General features: G+C 41.5%; 1 protein-coding gene across 1 annotated transcript in view; it reads left to right on the forward strand.

Annotated features, from left to right (window-relative positions):
* The window catches only part of LOC126457530 (protein CWC15 homolog), a 36429-nt gene extending 16851 nt beyond the window's left edge, over window positions 1-19578 (forward strand). Inside the window, exons 4-5 of the mRNA XM_050093882.1 lie at window positions 18647-18751; window positions 18834-19578. Of these exons, the coding sequence (XP_049949839.1) occupies window positions 18647-18751; window positions 18834-18971 (243 nt within the window). The 3' untranslated portion in view covers window positions 18972-19578. The remainder of the gene's footprint in view (window positions 1-18646; window positions 18752-18833) is intronic.
* Window positions 19579-26558: the final 6980 nt, after the last annotated feature.

Consider the following 26558-nt stretch of genomic DNA (forward strand, 5'->3'; position numbering starts at 1 on the left):
ATCCCTCCCCACCCCAGCCTCCTCCCTACTCCCACCACCCAAACTGCTTCTCTTATCATGAGCAGTTGCTCGCCGTCTGGCCTCGAGCCAGAGACAGTAGTCGTGTGTGCGTGAGCGCGGGCGCGCGCCTTTTTCGCCGAAAGCTTACTTGTTCGACAGGCTTTTTGTTGTGCCTATCTGTGACTCAATCATTTCCACTGTAACACGAGTAATAATCTATTCTTTTCATAATAACATTATGAAAAGGATAGTTCCTACTCACCATATAGCAGAGATGCTCAGTCACAGAAAGGTACAACAAAAAGACTGTCAGAAAGTTAGCTATTGCCCAACAAGGCCTTTGTCAAAATGGATAATCTATGCGCGCGCGCGCACACACACACACACACACACACACACACACACACACACACACACACACACACACACACACACACACACACACACAGTTACATTCCATCCTGGATTATCCTCTTCATAATATTGTCATGATTCCATCCGGGTTTTTCCATTGTGTTATTTTGTTAGTTATAAGAAGATGCACTGTTCACTGCTGTCGTTTCTGATGTTTCTGTGACTTTTCCATAAAAGAATAGCCTTTGATCCTACTACATGCACTTGCAGGGTGTATACGACCCGGGACAACCGGGAGATCTGGGAAAAACCCGGGATTTTTTTCATCCAGGAGAAAATCGAGAAAAATATTCATATTATTGAGGAAAAAGACCTTGTTTCACAAAGCACCTAACAACTAGCGCACGTTGGTCTATCAATTACTCACATGATTTTGAACGCATCCCTGTTGGTTTTGGAACAAATTCTGAGTTGATTTCTCAAAGAATCGTAAGTTGATTTTTGAATGCGTGCATAGTGTACGTGATGTCTCTGCCATAGGAATCCCCGTCGGATCTAGAAATAAACTTTTCTGCAGAGAAAGGAGACCGGTCTATACAAGCAGAGTAGAATAAAGCCGAACGGGTGAATGCCAATCACTGTTTATGTGGTTGACTGGGTTTGCAAATGATCAGCGTTGTTATAACTACTAGCGAATTCCATAGATTCGGACTACCAGAGTGGAAATAAATGACTAACAGGAATAACAGTCAACAAAGATTGCGTATTGTCTCCTCTGTGTATCCAAGAAAATGAAATTTTGACAGAAAATTTTTGGCCAGACCGCTACACTACTAAGGGCCATTAATACATTCCCTGGCTAGCAGCCGCTAAAGTTCTATTCTGGGAGTAGTGCGGAAAATGCGTTGTACGAACACGTAATAATGGCTAACCGGAGAATAAATGTGGGATAACTAAATTGGTGATTGTGGCAGGGTTAGTGAAGTTAACCAGAGAATAAGTTTTGATAATGGCAGGAAAAGTTACAGGATTAGTGATGACATGATTGTTTGTTAGAACATGGAAGGAGAAGAAACAGGGACTCTCACAAATCACGGAAGAATATGATTTCAAATTTATATTAAAATTTCGTACTACTATTTTTCGACCTCATGCTTCAGAAGGTAGAGAGTATGAATGAAATGTGAAACTATTTCCTAACATAAAACTTTTTGCTTTTAGTACGCTTAATAGGCATTTGATATTGATACTTCGTGAATTATATTCCGTCGTGTTGTAAAAATGACTATTTGTGCCAAAACAGTCTTGTTTATTTGGTGTGTGTAACAATTGCTGCAGTATTAGGCAGGCCTATTTCGTTTTATCTATAAGTGACAAAATACATGTAATCGTATCGAGAAACCTCACCAGTCTTGGGTAATATTTGTATCAACAGCTTTTCTAGTATTAGACAACGACATTTTGTTTTTTCATGTAGCAAAACATTGACAAACATTGATGAGGTAATAGATTCTTTCCCAGAAAGGAAAGTACGCCATATAAAGCTGTGGCAAGATTAGAGAGGTAGGACTTAAAAGGATTGAAGAAATGTGTTCTACTGTCTTGCATGTCTCTTGTCTTTACTAGTTTTATGTATCCAATATTTAATTTTATGTCACACAAAACAGCACGTTATTAGCTAATAGGCAGTAAAGCCTGCAAATTTTCTGAAGAGTTCTTGTTCTGCTGGTTACAAATAATCCCATCCATTATTAATTGCGAGATTTTTTAAAAGAGGGGCATGATGTCAAACCAGCCGACTGGGAGCAAGAGAGGTACCACAGGAAATTTTAATTTCCACTGGCATGAATATAGTTTGATGGCACCCATTAAAATATTACATGTTTGAATTCCACAGAACGAAATACAGAGATGTGCGATGGAAGAATGCTGTGTGAAGAGGTGTGGCACTGCACTTTGGCACACTTAAGACCAAATAAAATGTCTTACACGTGACCCGTGTTTACCTTAAGTGATTTTGCTGTTTCCTCTTCGTTTATTGCTCTCACGCAAAATGAAAACAAATCAGATTTCTGTGGCCGGGAGCTATCAAATGAATTAAAATACATTCACATAATTACGGAAGGCTAAAATATGTCATTAGTTTCAGATTTTATTTTGTTTCCACCTGTCTGACAGTCAAGCGTTACTCGCCTTGCAGAACAATGAAGTTACTTTTGTGGGTTTGTTAAATAAATCTTTTCTGCTGAGGCAGTCAATTGATTTGAACGAAGTGTTTAATTCCTTACTGTTGGCTAGTTTCAACTGTTCACTGCATTTCAAGTTCACGATTTCATCTCCTAGCACATGTGGCATTATGCCTTAATAAAGAACCAAACATGAGATAATACAGTACTGGTACTCCAAGAAAATTTCATCTCAATCTGGACACAAGAATGTGCACTTTAAGCAGAATGAAGCATTTTATTATGTTTCACAAAATTCCCATGCTCTTGGAGTATCCTCTAATGTTTTGTTTCTTTTATGACATAATGTAAGATCTTTTAATGTTTTACATGTGCGAATGTACAGGCTTCCTCCGTCACCGTAGTGGCGAAAGTGTGGCGACGCCTGTTATCTGGCGCTCTCTGGCAACTGCTGAAACGAATCCATTTCCAACAGGTCGCGGGAAAATATTCCGAATGGTTGTTTGGAAAGCATTACTTTCAAAGTAAATTTCTTTTTATGCAAGATGAATTCTGTGCGCGAATGTCCGATGAATTTTTTAAATCACAGAGTCTTTGACTCTCATTCAAAAATCAAATCTTTGACGACAACCATTTAGAATATTTTTGAGCCTAGAAGATAAGAAATTTATGTCGTCGTTAAAAATTTTACTGGCACATTTGTGTGATGTATCTTAAAGTGTAACGCGCACAAAAAAGATCAACATTATTTGTGAAACCTTAGCTTCTCTTGCAGCTTATTAATCTTAGAGACCAATATTATACGTAAAAACTTTTCTTTTCTTGTAGCAACACTATGTATATTAATTTAAACCGTTACCTTTTCCTATTGTATGTTCGCGCTGCTTAACAGTGATGTTGCTGTTGGCTGACTACATCACGTGTCCTATGCTCTGAATATCTGCTGTAATCGGCTGGCGAGATCGCTTGACATGAGCTACGACTGGCTTACAAAAGCGCATCGCAATCTCGATTTCAATTCTTCGAAAAGTAACGTGGTGTTTGGTGAAATTCAAATTTATACTTTCGTAATACAAAAATATGCAGTGTACACGTTGCTGCACATTGGACATCTTTCCAAAAGATGCTTTTTCCCATGAGTTTTGTTTTCAAAAGTGCCGGGAAATTCTACTGTAGTGTTTTTACTGAAATACTATAGCTCTTGTGCATTGTATGCAAACTTTTTTTTAGCAATTACGACATGATACATAATGTAGTAATTTTTTCCACTCATCACAAATAAAAGCTTTGTTCAAAAGTTATGTAATTCTCTGTTTTTCCATCAGTGTCTACTTATTGTATGAGTGTAGTTTTTTCCTGGTTTCACATTAGCAGGACAGATGTTTCGTAAATGTTCTGCTAAAAGTCAGAAGTAACTTACACAGTTACACTGAACCATCAGTTAGCGTCTGATGACACTACTTTTTTGGTTGAAAATCAAGAAAAACTAGTTGCACTCTTTAAGACACTAGGAGATAGACATGTCAGTGCTGAATTGGAATAAAGTAAAGTTTGATGATTAGTGGGCTAGCCTCAAATGCGTAGGGGGGAGGGGAGGGGGAGGGGGTTGTTGGGTGCAGATAATAAATGGGCCTAAGATACAGTGTGGATGAGTTATGGATCGTGGAAGGATATTCTCTGTCAGGGATACACTCAACAAATACCACATGACGTTGGTGTTGGTTTTGTGACTTCCCAAGTAAGCATCATCAGATCTCTTATTTAAGTGCTGCCACAGTGTGTTGGGTTAGTGATTATGCCCAAAAGCTAAGGGAAGGCAAAGTGTAACAAAAAGGCATGGAAGCTCTGTAAGGTTAAGTGAAATAAGATAACACTCTGGTAAGACACTGGACTCTTGTTTGGGAGCACAGCAGTTCATGTATATGTCCACTTATACAGATTTAAGTTTTCTGTGATTTTCGTAAATTGTATAAGGTGACTGCTAGGACGATTCCTTAGAGAGGCCACAACTGATTTCCTTCCCAATTCTGCATTTATGCTGGATCTCTAATGACCTCATGGTAGTCAGGATGTTAAACTTGGCTGGTTAAAGGGATATGTATGAAACACTTGAAAATGTTTGAAGTGTCAGGAATACCATGGAAACTAATCAGATTGTCTAGAATGTGCATTGTGTGAAGGGACGGTTGAGGACAGGGAGACTGAATATTTGTGAAGACAGGACTGGAGTATGTTGAATCTGGTATTGGAGGAGACAGTAGCAGAACTGTGAGTGTAGACGGTGAGGTGAAATTGTTAGATTTTGTGAAAAATATTTTTCTTATAGCAGAGTAGGAAGATGAACAAACAAGGACAGCTAGAGTGTTAATAGAGAGATACAAAATAGTAGGTTTGAAGATCAAAGAAAAGAAAATGGAGTTTATAGTAGTAGCAAAGCAGAAGATAAAGAAATAGCAGAGGTAACACTGGAGACACATAGCATGCTGTTCAAGAAGACTGGATCTTCAAATACCTGGGAAGAATTAATAATTAGAATAATAACATTGGGAAGGAAATGTGGAACCATATAAATTCTAGAGAAAGAAGCGTGTTTGCAGTGAATGAACTATTTACCGGTAAACTTCTAACAAGAGTTTTGTAACTCTGAATTTACAAGACAGTTAATGTATGGGGCTGAAGCATGGATATTGTAGAAAAAGATGGAGAAGAAATTTATTAATTTTGAAAACAATATATTAACATTTTGGATAGTGTTTCAGCAAGGAGGTTTCAGAAGACGAAAAAACATTGAAATGAAACACTGTATGATGAGGTGCATGTGACAACGGTATTAAGAAACAGGAGAAATGAATTACCAGAACATTTACTGAAAAGGGAAGAAATGACGGTTAAAAAGAGTGCGAAAAGGAAGCCCAGAAGGAAGGAGACACTTAGCTAGACAAAAGTTGAGGTGACAAGGATTAGTCAGATACGATCCGGACACCATGAGAGGTCACGGATATGACCAGAAGTAGGAAAAAAAGGAAGAGGGTAAAGTTGGAGTTAGTGACCCGAATTCAGTTCCTGTGCTCATCTGGGTAAGGGACAGTTCTCAGGAATCAGATTGTACCAGTGAATGGAGGATGGATGCTTGTTAGATTGGAGCAGATAGTAAGTGCAAACAAATGAGTGAGTGAGTGAGTGGGGAGAACAAAGAAGAATTTTTTGTATTTAGAGTCTGGTTTTGAGCTTCCTGTTCATCCTATACACATTATTTTGGCTGCACATGCCAGGAGGTTGTTTAGGCATTATTATGCATAGTACCTGGCTCTCACACAACTAAGTTCATCATGGACAGTCAGGATTGATATGTAGGACACATCTTGTAACAAACTTGTATGGATAAAATTGAAATAGGTAATGCATGCACAACACTTGGTTGTATGAGAACTGTCTGTGCTGCTGATAATTTTTCTCAGCTAACTATAAGTGTAGGAGATTATTTTTGCATGTATTATGTTATTTTCAGCTGTTTCCTGAAGCTGAGGACTTTTCATGGTTGATTGAGGATTTCATTCGATTCATACGAAGGTCTGCTTTTTAAAGGTTTTCTAAATTACACAAAGAAGCAGCTTTTTGCCCCCGTCATTTTATTGTTTCTTTAAATACTCACTTTTAAAATTTATACACTTAAACACACATAAGGCTAGTAAGACAGTAATTTGATGTTTTCTTCCATGAAATAATAAATTGTTCACACTGTGTGTGAAATGCGGCATAGTGATGACAAAAAGTGGTGCCATGTTTTTGGTTGTTTGTCCTGATTTTTTTAATGATCTATGGTAAAGAAATAGTTGTACATAATTCGGCATTAACTGTTCTGTCCTCTGAAGCAACAAGACCAGTGTAAACAAAAAACAAATAATCTTTTTATTTTTATATGCTTCACGGTTTATCAGTCTGCAGCTTGTACAAATATAGGGTGTATCAGAAATGATGGTCAATATTCAGGGATATGACAGGGATGATGATTTGAAACAAAAAAGTCAAGTAAACGTGGCCTCTAAAACGCACACCTTAAGAGTTTTGAGGAATTCTTGATCTTTGATACTGTAAAACAAATCTCTTCTACTGCAAGCTCTGTATTTTCCATATTTTGGAAAGTGGTAGTATGAACCAAAACAAGAAATAAATGCCCAGTAAACGTGTGCTAAAATGCATACCTTAAAAGTTATGAGCACTTGTTCTGGACATTTTTTTCCTTATTTTGGTCCATACTACCACTTCTTAAAATATGGAAAACAAAGAGTTCGCAGTAGAAGACTTTTGTTTCACAGTATTGAAAATCAAAAATTGCTCATAGCTCTTAAGGTATGTGTTTTAATGCCCTTGTTTACTTGACTTTTTGTTTTGAATGATCATTCCTGTCATATCCCTTAATGTTGACCATCACTTCTGAAACATCTGTATATCTGAGCTCCATCTCGTGCTATGATGATGTACACAAATTTCACATTTCCTTGGTCAAATTTTTTGAGTATTTCCTTACATCAGTTGGCACAAGCCTGTTTGAGCTTTCGGAAATTGTGGGGATTCTGGGTACAGATCGTTTCACAGTTAAATGCCATGGAAAACTGAATGTACTGCAATCTTTGGTATGTGTAAGTATGACCCTGTCTCACAGTAAGTCACATATTAATCCTCTTCAATCATCAAAATGAATTTTCAGTATGCAGCAGAGTAAGTGCTAATCTGAAACATCCTGGCAGATTAAACAGATTACAACTGTGTGCCAGACTGGACATTGAACTTAGAACTTTTGCCTTTCATGGGTAGATGCTGTATCAGCTGACCCACTCTCACAGCCTTACATTTGCTGGTACCCCATTTAGTACCTTCCAAACTTCACGGGAATTCTCCTGCTTGTTTCACAAGAGTAGCACTCCTGGAAGAATGATATTGTGGAGACGTGGCTTACACCCAAACCTCGAGATGTCAGACACTCAGATTGGTACCAGACGTTTTGTGTTGATAGAGTGTCAACCAAAACACCGATTTAATTCGTGCTGTGTGCTATCAACCTGTAGAAGATGCGTAAGCAATAATTAGAAGTAACACCAAACCTAGCTTTAGCTTTGTTAGTTGAATGTAGCAAACCTATAAGAGTACATTTGTATAGATAGCCGTGATGTTATCTATACAAATATATGCTATAGCTTTGCTACATTCAACTAATGAAGCGACAATGGATTGCCAAAAGAACATCGTTACAAACTTCGAAACATACTTTTACATGCCAGAGAAATGTTCTCCCATATAACAATTTCATGCATAAACCATTAAAAAAGCTCTCCTCTTTAGTAGGTTTCGAACTCGGGATCTTCAGTCCATCAATTTGACAAGCTACTGACTCACCTGCCACTGTTCTTCATACTTACATCTCACAGATATGCTTTTCCTATAATCTGTAGTTCTAGTGTTACTTTTAATTACTGTTTACGCATCTTCTACTGGATTCAGCACACAGCATGAACTAAATTGGTGCTTTGGTTGATACTCTATCAACATACATTGTTTGGTACCGATCTGAGTGTCTGACACCAGGAGGTTTGGGTGTTAGCCTCAGCTTGGAGATTGTTTCCAGAATGAACGTTCACTCTGCAGCATATTGTGCACCGGTTCGAAATGTCCTGGCAGAATAAAATTATGTGGTGGACAAGAACTCGAATGAGGAACCTTTGCCTTTGCAATGTCTCTGCAACATCGTTTGTGTTGGAAGTGCTAGTCCACAAGGTATGCAGAAGAACTTCTGTGATGGTAAGATGGTAGGAGATAAGATACTAGATACTAATGGAAGTCAGGCTATGAGGGCAGGCCTGCGAAAGACAAAGATTCTAGACTAAAGTCCCAATCTCACATACAATTCTAATCAGCCAGGAAGTTTATCTTCAATCATGTTGAGCACAGTATCAATATTTTTTTGAAACGCTTGATTTTGGTCAACCTACCGCTTACAGAAGAATGCCTACCAAGACATTTGACACTGGTGCTGAACACTTTTCTGAAGGTTATTGATAACTAAAAGTACAACAAAGCAATTTGAGGCATTGTTCTTGAGTTAGGCATTCACAGAAATCATGATAAACCAATGCAATGAAAACCTTTAGGTGGAATTTCCATTTTTGCCCCAATGATGGTTCTTTAAGCGCACTTTGGTGACAAACTACTTGGCCAGTTTATGAGCTGTTACTGTTTTAACAATTCTAAAACACTAATAATATCACAGCTCAACAAGACTATCTAGCATTTGTTTGTAAAAAATTGGATGGCGATTGTGTTATATGCTGTACATTAGCAAATGTTGAGTCTCTTGTGAATTGTTTGATGGTCCATTGTAAATTCTGTGCACAGCACATACTGTTTCAAACTACAAAAACTGGTTGTTGAAGTAAGGTTCAGTTTTAGAAACAGAATTTGTGAATATGCTTTTCATTGTTTAGATTGCGAGAGGAAAACTTGATGAACCTTGTGCATTTTAGCAATTGTTGTTTTATCCTTAAAAGTATAGCTATTTTACGCAGTTGTCATTAACAAACTCTTTACTGTTAGCCAGTAGTTTTAACGTGCAACTTTTGGCACATGGGGAGGTGAGCCTGACTGGAAAGAATCCACTTCACAGATTAATTATGGGTGCTGGTGAGCCGGCCATCCTGAGTGTGGCTTTAGGTGGTTTTCCACATACTACTATCAGGTGAATACCAGGCTGGTACCCATGTCCCATCTCAGATACAACTTACTCTAACAAACATTTCTAACATTCTTACACTTGCACATAGTATAAACTCTAGACACAGTCAGATGGGGGGGGGGGGGGGGGGGGTGTGAACTAAGAGACTTCACACCCTTAATCAGCTACTAGCAGCAGTAGCTGGTGGAAAATACAATATTTTACCTACAACTTTTTGTGAGACTTGAGTGCAAAATGTCATTGCTTTTATATTTAATTTCCTTGCAGTTAATTTGCTGCAATGGATAGGCTCACAGCCGATTGGAGGTAGCTGAGAAGAATTAGAGCTGCATTTGGACCAAAATATCTAATGGTATCAGGAGTTTAATACTGTTGACAGTGAAGTATGACAATGTTATGAAAAGGATTAAATGCTACTCACCTTGTAACATTGTAGCGTAGATATTGAGTCGCAGATATGCAGAACAAAAAGACTGTCAAACAAGTAAGCTTCCAACCAAAAAGTCTTAAATCTGAATTGGACAACATACACCCACACACATGCAGATGCAACTCACACACATACAACCACAGTCTCTCTCACCCCCTGCGGGTCCGAGGTAAGAATAGGCCCGAGGTATTCCTGCCTGTCGTAAGAGGCGACTAAAAGGAGTTTCAACCGTTTCGGCCTTCCATGTGATGGTCCCCCTTGGGGTTTGACCTCCATTTTTCAAAATTCTACAGAAGTACGAGCCTTTTGGGGAAGGACGCCTTACGTGGTGTACCACTGGTCCTCAGTGCACTAAGACCTTGACACTCAGCATTGTACCGGCGTTGTAACCATATCCACTATTCCTCAAATTGGGCCTAAACGCCTGATGGGTTGTACAAGTTACGCCCAGAGTGCGTCCCCATCTGCACCTACGATCATGATGGACTTTCCATGGCACCAGAAATCCAGCACGGTAGCCAGCCCGTTGTGGTGGGGTCGTCATGTACCCTCAAGGTTGTAGCCCCCTGACAACACAGGGATCGTACTGCCGATACCTGAGCTGCACCCTCCCCACATCGGCCAAGGATTAGATGCCCGTCTCCTTGGGGCATCAGGACTCCTGGCAACGGTCATCCTGCCAGGTGGCCCTTGCTGAGGCTGGGTGGCGCCCGTGGGGAGAGCCCCTGGTCGGAGTGGGTGGTATCGGGGCGGACGTTTAGCAGATGAAATGTCAACACGTATCAGGTCGCTCTGCGGCCGAGTCTTTCAAAAGGAAAGGTACTGTCTCTAGTTCTGGTTCTCCTGCCCTTTCCCCCTTGGCCGCTCCCTGGGAGGAGGGACAGGCCCGCCGGCTTGGGGCGAAGTACTTCCCCCGCTATTTGGTCTGTTCTCGAACCGATGGGGGGACGTTCGCCACCTCCAAGCCCATGTTCTTTGTTCAGCACATTGAGGACATCTTCGGGGAAATCAAGGCTCTCAGTAAGATGCGTTCGGGGTCCGTTCTTATAAAGACCACCTCCGCCACACAGTCGGCGGCGCTCCACGCGTGCGACCGCCTAGGGGACATCCCAGTGTCCATTGTCCCGCATCCGGCACTAAATAGGACGCAGGGGGTTATTTTTCATCGGGACCTCCTGCTGCAATCTGATGAGGAGCTCAGGGCCAACCTGGAGTGCCGAGGCGTGCATTTCGTCCAGCAAGTCCAGCACGGCCCCAAAGACTGTCGCATCAACACTGGGGCCTTTATCCTCGCCTTCGAGTGGGACGTTCTCCCGGAGAAGGTAAAGGTGATGTGCTACCGGTGCGACGTGCGACCTTACGTCCCGCCTCCTATGCGCTGTTTTCGGTGTTTGCGCTTTGGGCACATGTCGTCACGGTGTGAGGCTGAGCCCCTTTGTGGCGATTGTGGACGTCCTCTTCGTGAGGAACATACATGCACCCTACCACCTCGGTGCATTAATTGTCCTGGCATCCACTCGCCTAGATCCTCAGACTGCCCCGCGTATCAGAAGGAGAAGAAGATACAAGAACTCGAAACTTTGGATCGTCTCTCTTATTCTGAGGCCAGGGAGAAGTATGACCGCCTCCATCCCGTGCCGTTGACCACTTCGTTTGCCTCAGTTGTATCCACTCCTTCCGCAGTATCCTCACCCCTATCCTGTCCCCCCTCCACCTCCTCCCCCATCCGGGGTCTCTGCCTCCGCCTCCCAAATCCCTCCCTTCCAAATCCTCCTCCCCCGTGGCCCCCGCCCCCTCTGCCCCAGGGGCCACCCTTCCTCCTCCTCCTCGCCCCCCGCCGCCTGAGAAGCGATCCTCTTCTCAGGTGTCCATCGGGGAAACGTTCCGGACCCCAGCTTCCGAGGTCCGGCGTTCCCAAATGGACCCCGCGCATGAGGACCTTCTTCAGGTCCAGCCCACCATCCCTGTGCCTCCTTGGACTTCCAAGAAGGCCTCCAAGAAGAAGTCTCTATCCCCCTCTCCACCCCGGCGCGTTTCGTCTGACGCTCCATCCGTGAGTCGCTGCTCCCGGCCGTCCTCAGTTTTGCCGGGACGCTCTGCTGCCAGGCGCTCAGCTGGCCTCTCGTCGGCAAATGATGCTGCCCCTCCTACACCACCAGGGACAGCAGCCGCAGCTGGCGACGACTCGATGGAACAGGATCCGCCTCCCGCCGGTTGTAGCGTTGTTCCCTCGAAACCTGGCCGTCGAGGTGACCAGCTCTTCCCCCGTCTCGTTCCCCCTCTTTTTTGACTAGCGATGGCCTTGTTACATGGGAACATAAGAGGTATTCGATCTAATCGGGAGGAATTACAACTGCTCCTCCGCCTGCACTGTCCGCTCGTCCTTGGTCTCCAGGAAACCAAGTTGCACCCGACTGACCATATTGCCTTTACCCACTATACCTCGGAGTGGTATGACCTCACCCCTGTGGATGGTATCCCAGCTCATGGTGGGGTCGTGTTGCTCGTTCGGGACGATGTCTATTACCATCCCATCCCATTGACCGCCCCACTCCAAGCAATAGCTGTCCGTATTACTCTTTCTGCTTTTACTTTTTCAGTTTGTACCATCTACACTCTATCGTCATCCGCTGTTAGTCGGGCTGACATGATGCACCTGATTGTTCAGCTTCCCCCGCCGTTTTTATTGTTTGGTGACTTCAATGCCCATCATCCCCTTTGGGGCTCTCCTGCATCCTGTCAAAGAGGCTCACTCTTGGCGGATGTCTTCAACCATCTCAATCTTGTCTGCCTCAATACTGGCGCCCCGACTTTCCTCTCGGACTCTACTCATACCTACTCCCACTTGGACCTCTCGATCTGTTCTACCACTCTTGCCCGTCGGTTCGAGTGGTATGTCCTTTCTGACACCTATTCGAGCAACCACTTCCCCTGTGTCGATCGTCTCCTGCACCACACCCCATCCCCACGTCCTTCGAGCTGGAACATACCGAAAGCTGACTGGGGACTTTACTCCTCCCTGGCGACCTTTCCGGACCACGATTTTCTCAGTTGTGACAGTCAGGTCGAATACCTCACGGCTGTTATCATCAATTCTGCCGAACGTTCCATTCCTCGTACTACCTCTTCTTCACGTCGCGTTTCCGTCCCCTGGTGGAACGAGGCTTGTAGAGACGCTATCCGTGCTCGACGACGTGCTTTACGCACCTTTCGCCGCCATCCTACGTTGGCGAATTGTATTGGATACAAACGACTCCGAGCGCAATGCCGTAGAGTCATCAAAGACAGCAAAAAAGCTTGTTGGGCCTCTTTCACCAGCTCCTTTAACAGTTTTACTCCCTCTTCTGTCGTATGGGGTGGCCTGCGCCGGCTGTAGGGCATTAAGGCCCACTCCTCGGTACCTGGCCTGACCTCAGGTAATGAGGTCCTCGTTGATCCTGTGGCTGTCTCCAACGCCTTCGGCCGGTTTTTCGTGGAGGTTTCAAACTCCGCCCATTACCACCCTGCCTTCCTTCCCAGGAAAGAGGCAGAAGAGGCTCGGCGACCTTCCTTCCACTCGCTGAATCTGGAAACTTATAATGCCCCCTTTACTATGCGGGAACTGGAACATGCGCTTGCACTGTCCCGGTCCTCTGCTCTGGGGCCAGATGCCATTCACGTTCAGATGCTGGCACACCTTTCTCCGGCGGGCAAAAGCTTCCTTCTTCGTATCTACAATCGTGTCTGGACCGAAGGTCAGGTCCCCATGCGTTGGCGTGACGCCGTCGTTGTTCCTATACCCAAACCCGGGAAGGATAGACACCTTCCTTCTAGTTACCGCCCCATTTCTCTTACAAGCTGTGTCTGTAAGGTGATGGAGCGCATGGTTCATGCTCGGTTAGTTTGGATTCTTGAATCTCGACGGCTACTTACCAATGTCCAATGCGGCTTTCGTCGCCGCTTCTCCGCTGTTGACCACCTTGTGACCTTGTCGACATTCATCATGAACAACTTTTTGCGAAGGCGCCAAACGGTAGCCGTGTTCTTCGATTTGGAGAAAGCTTATGATACCTGTTGGAGAGGAGGTATCCTCCGCACTATGCACAGGTGGGGCCTACGCGGTCACCTGCCCCTTTTTATTGATTCCTTTTTAACGGATCGAAAGTTTAGAGTACGTGTGGGTTCCGTATTGTCCGATGTCTTCCTCCAGGAGAACGGAGTGCCTTAGGGCTCCGTCTTGAGCGTAGCCCTTTTTGCCATCGCGATCAATCCAATTATGGATTGCATTCCACCTAATGTCTCAGGCTCTCTCTTTGTCGATGACTTCGCGATCTACTGCAGTGCCCAGAGAACATGCCTCCTGGATCGCTGCCTTCAGCGTTGTCTAGACAGCCTATATTCATGGAGCGTGGCAAATGGCTTCCGGTTCTCTGAAGAGAAGACGGTTTGTATCAACTTTTGGCGATATAAAGCGTTCCTTCCGCCATCCTTACATCTCGGTCCCTTTGTTCTCCCATTCGTGGAAACAACTAAGTTTCTAGGGCTCACGTTGGACAGGAAACTGTGTTGGTCTCCGCATGTCTCTTATTTGGCGGCCCGTTGTACACATTCCCTTAATGTCCTCAGAGTTCTTAGTGGTTCATCTTGGGGAGCGGATCGCACTGTCCTGCTTCGCTTGTATCGGTCCATAGTCCGATCGAAGCTGGATTATGGGAGCTTGTCTACTCGTCTGCTCGGCCATCCCTCTTACGCCGTCTCAACTCCATCCACCATCGGGGTTACGTCTTGCGACCGGAGCCTTCTACACTAGCCCTGTTGAGAGTCTTTATGCTGAAGCTGCAGAATTACCATTGACCTACCGGCGCGACGTACTGCTGTGTCGGTATGCCTGCCGGCTGTTGTCTATGCCCGACCACCCCTCTTACCAGTCCTTCGCCGATTCTCTCGACCGTCAGTACGGGTTGTATGTGTCTGCCCTACTGCCCCCCCCGGAGTCCGCCTCCGTCGCCTGCTTCGACAATTGGATTTTGCCCTCCCTACCACCTTCAGAGAGGGTGAGAGCCCAACACCACCTTGGCTCCTGGCTCCGGTTCTTATTTATCTCGACCTCAGCTCACTCCCGAAGGAGGGTACTCCGGCTGCAGTGTATTGCTCACGGTTTGTCGAACTTCGTACTCGACTTGCCGGTCACACCTTTATTTACACCGATGGCTCCAAAACTGACGATGGTGTCGGCTGTGCCTTTGTCGTTGGGGCCGCCACCTTTAAATACCGGCTCCTTGACCAATGTTCCAGCTTTACGGCCAAGCTTTTTGCTCTCCATCAGGCCGTTCAGTATGCCCGCCGCCACCGCCATTCATCGTATGTACTCTGCTCTGACTCACTCAGTGCTCTTCAGAGCCTTGGAGCTCCCTATCCGGTCCATCCCTTGGTTCAACGGATACAGCAGTCCCTCCATTCTTTCGCTGATAATGGTTCTCCTGTCAGCTTTCTGTGGGTTCCCGGACATGTAGGAGTGCCTGGGAATGAGGCTGCGGATGCTGCAGCCAAGGCTGCAGTCCTCCTGCCTCGGCCAGCCTCCCATTGTGTCCCGCCATTTGACGTTCGTGGGGATGTTTGTAAGAGGCTTGTATCGTTGTGGTGGGATGCTTGGTCATCCCTCCAAGGAAACAAGCTCCAGGCAGTAAAACCGCTCCCAACTGCTTGGACAACCTCCTCCCGACCGTCTCCTTCTGACCAGGTTGCGGATTGGGCATTGCCGGTTTAGCCACCGCTACCTGCTCTCCGGTAATCCAGCCCCGCAGTGCCCTTGTGGTCAGGCGTTAACAGTGCGCCATGTTTTATTGTCGTGTCCCCGCTTTAGTCAATCTCGTGTTGTCCTGTCCCTGCCATCTACTTTACCAGATATTTTAGCTGATGACGCTCGAGCAGCTGCTCGTATTCTGCGTTTTATAACTTTGACTGGCTTGTCCAAAGACATCTAACCTTTTTACTTATTTTATCTGCATCTTTGTCAGGTCTTTCTGGTGTCCCCCCCTCCCCTTGAGTTTTACTAGATTCCATGTGCTCTAACAACAGTGACTGGGCGCTAATGACCTCAGTAGTTGAGCGCCCTTAAACCCCACCAAAAAAAAAAAAAAAAAAAAAAAAAAAAAAAAAAAAAAAAAAAAAAAAAAAAAAAAAAAAAAAAAACCACCGTCTCTGGCTGCTGAGACCGGACTGACAGGTTGACAACATACACATACACACACATGAAAATGCAACTTGTGCACACATGACCACAGCCTCTGGCTGCCGAGGCCAGACTGGCAGGTCTGTTTTACTCGCAGAAATTAAAGCTGTCCTCTTAGGTTCCTGCCTATCCACACACTTAGCTGCAACAATTTAAGCTGTTCTCTTAGGTTCGTGCCTAACCACACCCTTGGAAATCGCTATATATTTGACGGGTCATATGAGTTGCAACAGTTTACGCTGTTCTCTTAGGTTCCTGCCTAACCAGACACTCTGAAATTGCCACATATGCCAAAGTAAACAACCAAATATTTATTTCATCCTTCATTCTCTAATCAGACAGAAATGTTAAATAACATTGAATATTGCACAACATGCTTGTGTGACATTCATAAGAAAGCCTGGCAGTCTGTTAACAATACGACAATAAAAAGTTAGAATATAGTGTCTCTTGAAGGCATTGACATTTTATTAACTGATATTTAATTATAAGGGTGACATGTTAATGGCACATTTTCAGTGTGCTGTTGCCTTGAAACAACATACTGAAAGTTATAATTCAAGACAGCTAATTATGGCAAAATGAATATGGCACCTGCCACATCGATTGTTGATATTGCATGGGATATCGGAATGACCTTACATTTGCAGAAAGTCTTGCGAGACAAGTGTTACCCTTGCTGATGTCATTATTCAACCTCATGACTGAGTGAGTTGATAATGTCCAGCCATCCAGAGATAGGTTTTCCACCATATCCTAAAATCACTCTAGGCAAATGTTGGAACAGTTCCTTTGAAAGGGCACGGCCAAATTCCTTCCCCATCCTTGGCATAATTTGAGCTTGTGCGCAATCTTTTTATGATCTCGATGTTGACGGGACATTAAACCCATCTTCTTTCCTTCCTTCAGTGTGAAGCCCAGAAGTTGTCAAAAACATTTTTAAGGAACTTAGTCTCCTTTGTATTAAAAAAGAAGTTATAACAGTGAAGCATTGATATTGCTTGAAGTACAAAAATTTGCTTTTATTTATTTGTAATTGCTATATTATTGGAGTATATTCATATTTCCACAGATCTAGTAGGACTACAGGGTGAGCACTAAGAACTTTATATTTTCAAGATTTCGTACAAACTGTTCTAAGACCTTGTGCAACGTGTTACTTGTGATGGACTCTACCACAATTGTGATTTCCTGCCATAACTGTGGCAAGGATTGGATTGTGGCCATCTGCATCACATGTTGAGCCATATCCCAGGCAGATGTGTGTTCAGGTGTTATGTGTGGAAATGAGGATGTGCACCATCTTGTTGGAAGATGAAGTTATTGAAATCTTCTTGCAATTGAGGCAAATGCCACAAGGAAGCATGTGAAGTAGAAAATACCTGTGGCAGTTTTCTCCATGAAAAAGGAGCTGTAAATCTTCTCCCTCAGCATTGTGTAGAGTTGATCTTTGGCAAATCTCCTCTTGTACCGAGGAGAAATGAGTTTTCTGTTCCCCAAAAATTAACATTGAGCTGATTAACCATACCAGTAGTGTGTGAAACGTTGCTTCATCACTAAAAATTTTATCTTTTTTGTGTCATCATTGTCTGTTCTTGCCTACATCTTGGTGCAGAAGTCAGATTGTGCAGCATAATCTCCTGCAATATGTGGACCATCTGCAGTCTGTATGGTTGGCTTTTGAAAATGGTTGTTTGTGGGATCTGAAGTTCACGACTTAGTGGGCATTTTGATTTCTGTGGTGTTTGCTGGATTACTGCTCAACCATGATCAGTATTTTGCTGCAACACATGAGGCCAACCATGACTTTTGCCTGTTTAAATGCAGCCTTTTGTCTTCAAACTGTTTGTACCAGGCAAAAAGGAGACTTTGCTGGTGGCTTCTGGTGGAAGTGTGAGAGAAATGCTCACTGAACAGCAGTTACTGACTCATTTTTGCTATCTAAAGGACACACTAGCTCTTCTGTTGTGGTGTAGTTGCCACTTTGTTCACTAGCACACACTGGTGGTAACAGCTTGCAACAAAAGAATTGTGCCCATACATAAAAGAAACTTCCAGATATAGTCTATTAACAGGTGTAGGTGTGAGGCTAATACTTTGTACTGGTTCGTTTGCATGAATTTTGAAAGTTAAAAGTTTTTCTCAATATGAATACAGATGGTAAATAGGTATATTTGTAAATAGGAAAATTTTGTGGATCAGTTATACATTATGATAGTCTTTCTGGTTTTTCCCTTTAGAAACTTTGTTTTGTGTATGTACCTGTAGTGTTTTTTTTGTGTTCTTGTGGCCTGTGATGTGTGTGAGCATTTCTGAATTTACCTGTTGTAGACGAATATGCATTAACCAGATTGATCTCCCCCCCCTGGTCCTCACCCCCCCTCCTCTCCCTCTCACCCGCCCTCCTCTCCCTCTCACCCCCTCCTCTCCCTCTCACCCCCTCCTCTCCCTCTCACCCCCTCCTCTCTCTCTCACCCCCCTCCTCTCCCTCTCACCCCCTCCTCTCTCTCTCACCCCCCTCCTCTCTCTCTCACCCCCCCCCTCCTCTCTCTCTCACCCCCCCCTCCTCTCTCTCTCACCCCCCTCCTCTCTCTCTCACCCCCACTCCTCTCTCTCTCTCTCTCTCTCTCTCTCTCTCTCTGTGTGTGTGTGTGTGTGTGTGTGTGTGTGTGTGTGTGTGTGTGTGTGTGTGTAAAGACAATGACATTCTTTAATCAAATACTTCTAAATAATTATAGGAATCTGAGAAACGACAAGAAGAAGAGAGAATAAGAATGGAGAACATTTTGAGTGGAAACCCATTGCTGAATTACTCCGCACAGATGCAGAAGGCAGATTTGAAGGTGATTAAGACATGCTGTATCATTGTCACATGTATGGAGGTTCCTATGAAAAGTGCATTTGTTAATTTGTTCTTCTTTCCAGGTCAAGAGACGTTGGGATGATGATGTTGTATTCAAGAACTGTGCCCGTTCTGAACCAGAGAAGAAGAAAGATCAATTTATCAATGATTCATTGCGTTCAGAGTTTCATAGAAAATTCATGGAGAAATATGTGAAGTGACTGTTTCTCTATTTGCCTCTGAATGTGGGTTTACAGAAATGCAGTTTTGGTTTCTGCACAGTTGTGAAAGACAAATTTTGAAAGTACCTCTTGAATCAATGTGCAAAGGTGTTGTTGCAGTGGGACAACGAGTGGTTAACTTGAGAAGACCTGCAAATCCATTAATGTTTAATTATAGTCTCAGTTTGTAAAAGTAAATGTGACTCGCATGGGAGGGAGCTACTACTTGGTTATAAAGAAATTAGAAAGTTATATAAAATAATGAATCAAATGAGCTTAAATACAGCCATTTTTGTGTGATACATGAAACCATATAGTGTTTTACTGTTTGATAATTCTTTACTATTTTGTGATGCCAAATATTGCAATGAGCATTTATTTCTAAGTAGACAAATGGTGTAATTATTTGCAGACTGTCTTTTATAGTGCAAGTGTCTAATAAATTATTTCTGATACATTTAGACCATTATCAAGCTTTTTTATGTCGCTAGTTACTGATGACAGAAATAACAACTAGTCACTGTACATATTTTTTAATGAGTCAGAATATGTTCACATCATTGTCTGAAATGTATTATGAATGATTAAATCTGTGGCAAGCATTGACTATTTACAATTTTTCATTTTGAGTATGATTACACATAAAATATTGCAGATTTAGGTTACTGGTTTCTTTCTTGTGTTAGTGGTTTCATTTACAAAAGTTGCTGAAATGTGTCTTTGATAATGCAGCAGAGTGGAGGCTGTAACAAAATTTCTTAGCGGATTAATGCCAGAAACAAACTCTGTGTTTCCAGAATTGAGGACAGTGCAGTAGAATTTGTAACTATTTTATAGCTTTTAGATATAACACTTTTGGGTTACCAGTGTGGCATAAATGACTGCTGCACATGTTTCAGTGTCCCAGTCATAAAATTTAGTACTATTGGTTGTTTCAAAGAATATCCTACCTATAGCCTTTCAAAGAAGAGCAGGCTGCTGCTGGCTTCTCACAATGCCATTGTAATGTGAATTAGTATTGACAGGTCCAGCAGCAGTGTTGTGTCATCTAACAAAAGATTTCCACATACATAAGGGTTTTTTAAGCAATGTAAGATACAGTTCAAGGTTACTGTACTCTTTAGCATTCCAGCTTGAGAATGACTGTCATTTTTGTATTACTAGTATTTCACTGTTATGCAGCTGACTCTTAGATAAACAAGAGTTGAAGGGACTCTGATTTTTTTAAATTTCTTTTTTCCTAACTCATAGGTGTTTTTCACTTATACACATTCAAAAGTGGTTTCTCTCCGTTATAGAGGTTTTCCTTAACCCACATGTAGCATCTGTGTGTCTCACTTATAGGAAGTTTAAAAATAGGTGGGGAACAGCATATAAAATGCATACAGAATTAAGAAACACATTAATGGCTAATGACATAATTATCTGAACAAGTATTATGTACAGTAATACACTTACTGTATTTTGTGGACTATAAGATGCACCTCAAGTTTTAAGCAGTTTTTTTAAATAACATTTTTATAATCAGATTGCAAATCCAGACTTAAAAAAATCGTCATTTTAATAAAACCAAACTGAGTGTAAAAATCCCAGAAAAGCGTCATCTGAACTTTCTTTTTCTTTCTCTTTGTTGTCCTCTCTGTATATAAGAGGTCTTCAGTGCCATCGAAAGTGTTATTTATGCCACACTTCTTGAAAGATTCAACAATAATGTATTCTCTCACTCTAGACCACGACTGTTTTATCCACTGACACATTTGTGTGATTGTAGGCAGTTTTAAAGCACCCTTCACCATGAATTCATGTTGGGTTTCATCCATCATCCATTTGTCCCATTACTCTCTCATATATACATTTTAATTGTTGCAATTATAAGCCCTCCCAGAATAACACAAGCTCTGTATTTCCCTGTCTCACTTTTCTCTCTTCTTCAATAAAGCACATTGCCTTCTCTCCCACACTCTATTAATCCACAATTTCATACTAGCTTCTTCCATCCAACCCTTGTCATTTATGTGAACACCACCACCTGGCAGTATTTCAGAAGGTTTTGGCATTTGTTTGTTCTTAAAAGTGATCATTGAATTAAGTTTAGTACTGTCAGCACAACCCTCCGCTGCACACCGTCAGGTGGCTTGCGGAGTATGGATGTAGATATAGATGTAGAACATGAAAGGATAACAGTGTAGTGCATTTTTTCATTTCCACTTGTTTTCATAGGTGCAGTTTAGCACCTTTCATGTCAACAGTTCTGTTACTTGGTACATTAAATGTTCAACAGTTCTGTTACTTGGTACATTAAATGTTAGAAGAGTTTCATCCACATTTGCTATTTGGCTTAGTTCCGCACTATTTTTCTTTCAATATTGAATGACATAAGTGCTGGAAATATATTTTCTCTTCATACTGTTGTGGCATTTTGTGAGATATTTTGGTTGTAATTCACATGCTAAGTCTCTGACACTTCATAAACTTGCAACACCAACCAATTCTATGCTTAAAGTCTGTTAAGTTCTGCTGTAGTGGTAGCTTATGAGCATGTATTTGAATCATTTTTGTATTAGGTAATTCCAGTGCCATTTTGATGGTGTCTTTGAATCCATTTCAATACATCATCTTATAGTTTTGGCCATTTTGCACTCAGTTCTCTATTTGCACATTTTTTTCAGTTCTTGTGTACTAGCCTACCAATTGCGAATAATTTTTTCTGTTTGTGGAGGGTCAAGATGCTGCTCAGCTGTTCTGTTTCTGCGTTGTTCTGCATATGCTATTACTATGAATTTATAGCCCGCGTCATATGAATACCTTTTATGTTTTTCCATTTCAAAACTAGCTACTTACAAAAGCATTGTACCACTACTGATAATACAGTTCACTTTCAATTCAGGTCCATTGGCACTGTTAACTGCTTCATAGGCGAGACAGTTTTCTGTTTGTGATGGCGGGGTGAGAGGGAGACAGTAAGCTTGTGAATCCTCGCAACTCATGTTCGTTGCATTGGTGCATCACTGCTGTCAGTTGAATCCAGTGCTACCAGATATAGTTCTTTTACAGCATGTAGTATAGGGCCATTTTTAAGATAGACAGGAATCTTAAATCAAGCACTGGACATTTTTACACTAACTTTGAGTATAAGGTGCACCTGAATTTTAGAGGCAATTTTTTGAATGAAAAATGCATCTTATAGCCTGTGAAATACAGTCTTTAGAGAAATCCATCAATTCTTTTTTGAAACTCTGATCGGTTTTTCAAGCTCGTATATCTTTTTTAAAAATTCTGTGGTCAGAGTCCATACAAAATTTTAAAAAAATCTATACGGTGTGTCTAGCACATTTAAAACTTCTTACTTCTTTGGAAGGTGCTTTTCTACCTCATCAAAACACCTGTTTGACCATCTTCATTGTCATTGTCATTTCTGCAAAAATGTCTCAATGTTTAGTCTGACAACCAGCACATTGTTGTCCATTCCTATGAATTCTGAGGGCGTTGACATGCTTGTTTCATGTTAAAAAGGTTTGGCCCATTCCTTGTTGCTAAGCCCGGTTTCAACACCAATTTTCTCTGCTCCTGAGGCTTTGTTGCCCGTGCTGATCCAAAACCCAGCTTTCTTGATAGTAACATCACTTACCGCAGACATTTCCCCCCCCCCCCCAGCGAATTTCATAACAATGAGAAAATTTACCTCAAGTGCAGTGTCCTAGTCCAGGAAGTCCAGGACAGTCAGAATGTGTCAACTTCTTTGTGATAATAACGTTTAAAAGTCTGTGTAATTTCTTGGTCCAACAGCTGTAACTAAGTGGCAGTATTGCAAGTAAAGAAGATGACTTCAATATTCCTGAGAATGTGGTCAGAGCAATGGATTATAAAAAGTTTTCTTCCTTTGTTCTTCATTTGGTTATAAACTTACTTAAACATCTCTTGTCATCCAGGCATTTGTTTTATTATCATAACCAATGGGTCGAGTTTTACCCTTATAAATGATTAAATTAGTATACCATAACTTTGACTCATCCTTTCCCTCCACCTTCAAAGCAGAAAATCGATCCGATTAGAAAATTAGACTTATTTGGACAGAAGTAAAGGCTTCCTGTGTAGTGAAGAGCACAGATCACAAAAATCATTTTCAGCTGGGCTGATTGGCTGGTCCTACTGCCAGTTACTACAACTGGCACTCACACCCCTTCAGTTGATTTTATCGGCCCCAAAAGTTGGCACTGCAATAGTTCTATACGCACATTGTTCGATCGTGTTGTGAACATCATTATGGGGGGTCAGTGACGAGCATCCCCTGTCCATGAGGAGCTGCATGGATCTCTGATGCAGTAGCGAAATGACAGCCTGTTGGGGAATTGGACGTTATGTCTCTTGACCAGTTATGGTACAACTACACGGAATTGAGCCTTGGAGATAACAGTAAGTTGCAGATAAATACATGAAATACAGAAGAATAAAAAAATATGAAACTGGTTATTTTACAGGTAAGAGTGAAAATACAATGAAATTTTAACAGAGGCTAAGTATACAGCAGTCTGAAAATCCTGTTGGTGCTAGGCTTATCGGTCATGGGTGTTTAGGTGAATTATGCAAAGTATCATTAGATTCATTACAGCATCACAAATTGAGTGTACAGATTTTTCGATTGATAAATAAAATGCTCATGAATATTTTTAAGGAACTGTGGGTCATGGCAGGATACAGGCTGACTTTAATTTTTGGATGATAGGGTAACATTTTGTTCACATTAATATTACTGTATTGTAGTTCCAGAAAGTAATCTATGGCGTGGTGCCAGGTACAGGATATCTGAGCTGGCGATGTGCCACTGTCATGCTGTACTCCAGTGCTAGTACAGTATATTAAACTGTGTAGCAAACTCACCTTTGAAACAGAGATCATTTTGTTCATCCAGTAGTGTTTACGAGTTAACTCTGTAGCGCTCTTCTCTTTTAAACATAATAGTTTTATCAGGAAAGCACTTAAAAAAGTCTTTGTTTTCATTGTAAATGTCATCTGAATGATACTTGTTCTAAATAATTAGCAGATCTTCAGTTTACTGCATAGCTTTCCCCAGCCACTTGTTGAAAACCCTGTATTCCTCAGTTTTATTTTGTCAAAGTCATGTGCTTTTCCTTTCACTAATGGCCAATGTATGGGAATGTTTTTATCAAGGGTTTGTTGAATTCATTCCCTGAGATGCTCCTCAGTGTTGGGAAATGCAACAGCTCTATTTTTGTAATATTTTCATGTCCCTCATAGCACTGAGATATTGTAGTACGTCCATCTTTGACAATCTTTTAAAAGATAAGATGAGGTAAGACAAACTCACTTAAAATCACACTTCATGGCATCTTGCTCTTGAAGCACTCAACATTCTAAGTTTGTCACTTTAGTTTTTCACTTTGACATCATGAGAGTGCAACACAGCTTCCTCAGAGATTGACACTTGTCAAATAATTCGTCTTTATCTCTAAAAGCATTGTCTCTGTTCAGAGAAACTGTAACCAAACCTTTGTCTGTCTGGCATATCAAAACATACACAACACATTGCGTTTCTCACAGTATTTACAAATAAAGAAGTATTTGTATACTTAAAAATATATCCAATTTTGAAAGAGCTTAATAACAGAAATATGTCTAATGTATGTATATTCAAAATGTTCACTAAAAATAACTGATTAATAAATTGTTTTGCCACATTTCCCTCAAGTCAACCACATATAACATTTAAGCTTTGTCTTTTTAATATTTATTACTCTTGAATATGTATCAATTACATATGTGCCTATAATGCTTTAAATAATGGCATAAATGGCTGGTTTTGTAGACCCTACATGCTTTAAGGTGGCTGGTCTCTAATTGTTGAGATGATGATCTTACTTATAGAGATGTGGACAAGAAAAAATAATCTTCATTAGAGGGGTATCTACCTAGAAGTTCAAGGGAGCAAAAATGAAGGGACCTGATGACTAGTATCACTTATAAAAGAGTCCTTTCTCTTACCTAGGTTCAGTTGTGTCAGTTTATTTATTATGACTGGGTACGTGCTGTAAATGTTAAGGAAGTGCAAGAATTGTTTGATCTCATCAGCTAACTTGTTCCTATCTACAGCTGTCATCTGTCATGATTATTGTAACTCGTCCAGAAATAAATTCAATAACCTGTTCCAATAACACTTATCATTTTTGAAGGACAGTGGAGCTATATCTTTCTATTCTTGAATGTTTCCACAAATATTATCTTTGGTTCATCTTTGTATCACATTGGAAAGTATTGTGGAAATGCAAGTGATTCAAGGAGTAAACGTAAGCACACATTTTGTAGTTGAGATGTTGAGTGATTATCAGGCACATAAACAAGTTTCTTAAGAGCTAATTGATAAAAACATTGTCTTGGCCGACTACATTGTCTTCAAGCTGTGTATTGATTGGATTGTGTTAAATGTATTTTGTATCAAATAGCTCCAAAGAAAGAGATTGTCCAAAAACTTGGATACATTTTTTTCAATGCTTTTTTATGTGCTCATCAAAAAAAGCCGTGACTGTACAGTGATTGGCTACCTTACTCCTTCAATCATCAGCACATCTTTCATTTGTCAGTGGCAGGTGTGCATCTGTATTATGCTACTTGGTTTCTTCTGGGAGTTTAGAGAGATGAACCAATCTGGGTGTTGATGTTTTTTCTATAATCTGGCTTTGGAGTTTGTTCATGTGACTGAACTTTCAGAAAACTCCCTCCTGAGTTTTGTTGTACCTGTGTAGCTGTGTGTTGCTAATGCACAATTTCTCTAAAATTAATTTAGTGCAATTTCATAGTCATATGTTTTTAGGACACACAGATCTTGTTGTTTCTGGTGCATATTACTTCTCATCATTGTTCACTGTTTGGTTTCATGTGCATTTCATTTGTAGGTAAATTCGTGTTCTACTTAATTCATTGAAGTCCCCAGTCCTTTAATCACAACAGAGGATTCCCGTGACTGGAGGCCTTTGTGCATTGAGTCCATTTCAGTACTTTTTTTGTCATGGTGTGAAAACTATCAAAGTTTCTGATATCTCTTATCAGTTGAAGCACTTTCACACCCAAAAACTTTTATTAAAATAAACATTGCATCTATACCAATGAAAATAATTTTTGAAAATATAAAGCAACTGGATGGATAAAAAATTTACTCTCCAAGCAGTGGCAGGAGTGTGCGCACGTATAAATGTTACAAAAATTTTCAAGCTTATGAAGACATTGGCTGCTGCTCCTGGTAAAAGCTTTGAAGGGAAAGGAAGGAGGATGAAAAAACAGGACTGGTACAATTTAGGAAATGGGGAGAGTTTGGAAAAGTTGCCCAGAACCGCAGGTCAGGAGAGACTTAGTGGATGGGATGAGAAGGAAAGACTAATCATTGGGGAATGCACCAGACAAAATATGAAAACCTGAGGGCTTAAAAGTGGAAGATAGGTACTTGTAAGACAGAGAATACTGACAAAACAACTCTTGCATGATATTTTCTCAGCAATCTCTCTTGCTTATTATCATATCTTCCACTTCTAAGATCTAAGGTTTTTCAAATCTCATTTGGTGCCCTCCCCAATAATC

This window comes from Schistocerca serialis, chromosome 2, assembly GCF_023864345.2.
Source record: "Schistocerca serialis cubense isolate TAMUIC-IGC-003099 chromosome 2, iqSchSeri2.2, whole genome shotgun sequence".
Taxonomy (NCBI): Eukaryota; Metazoa; Arthropoda; class Insecta; order Orthoptera; family Acrididae; genus Schistocerca; species Schistocerca serialis.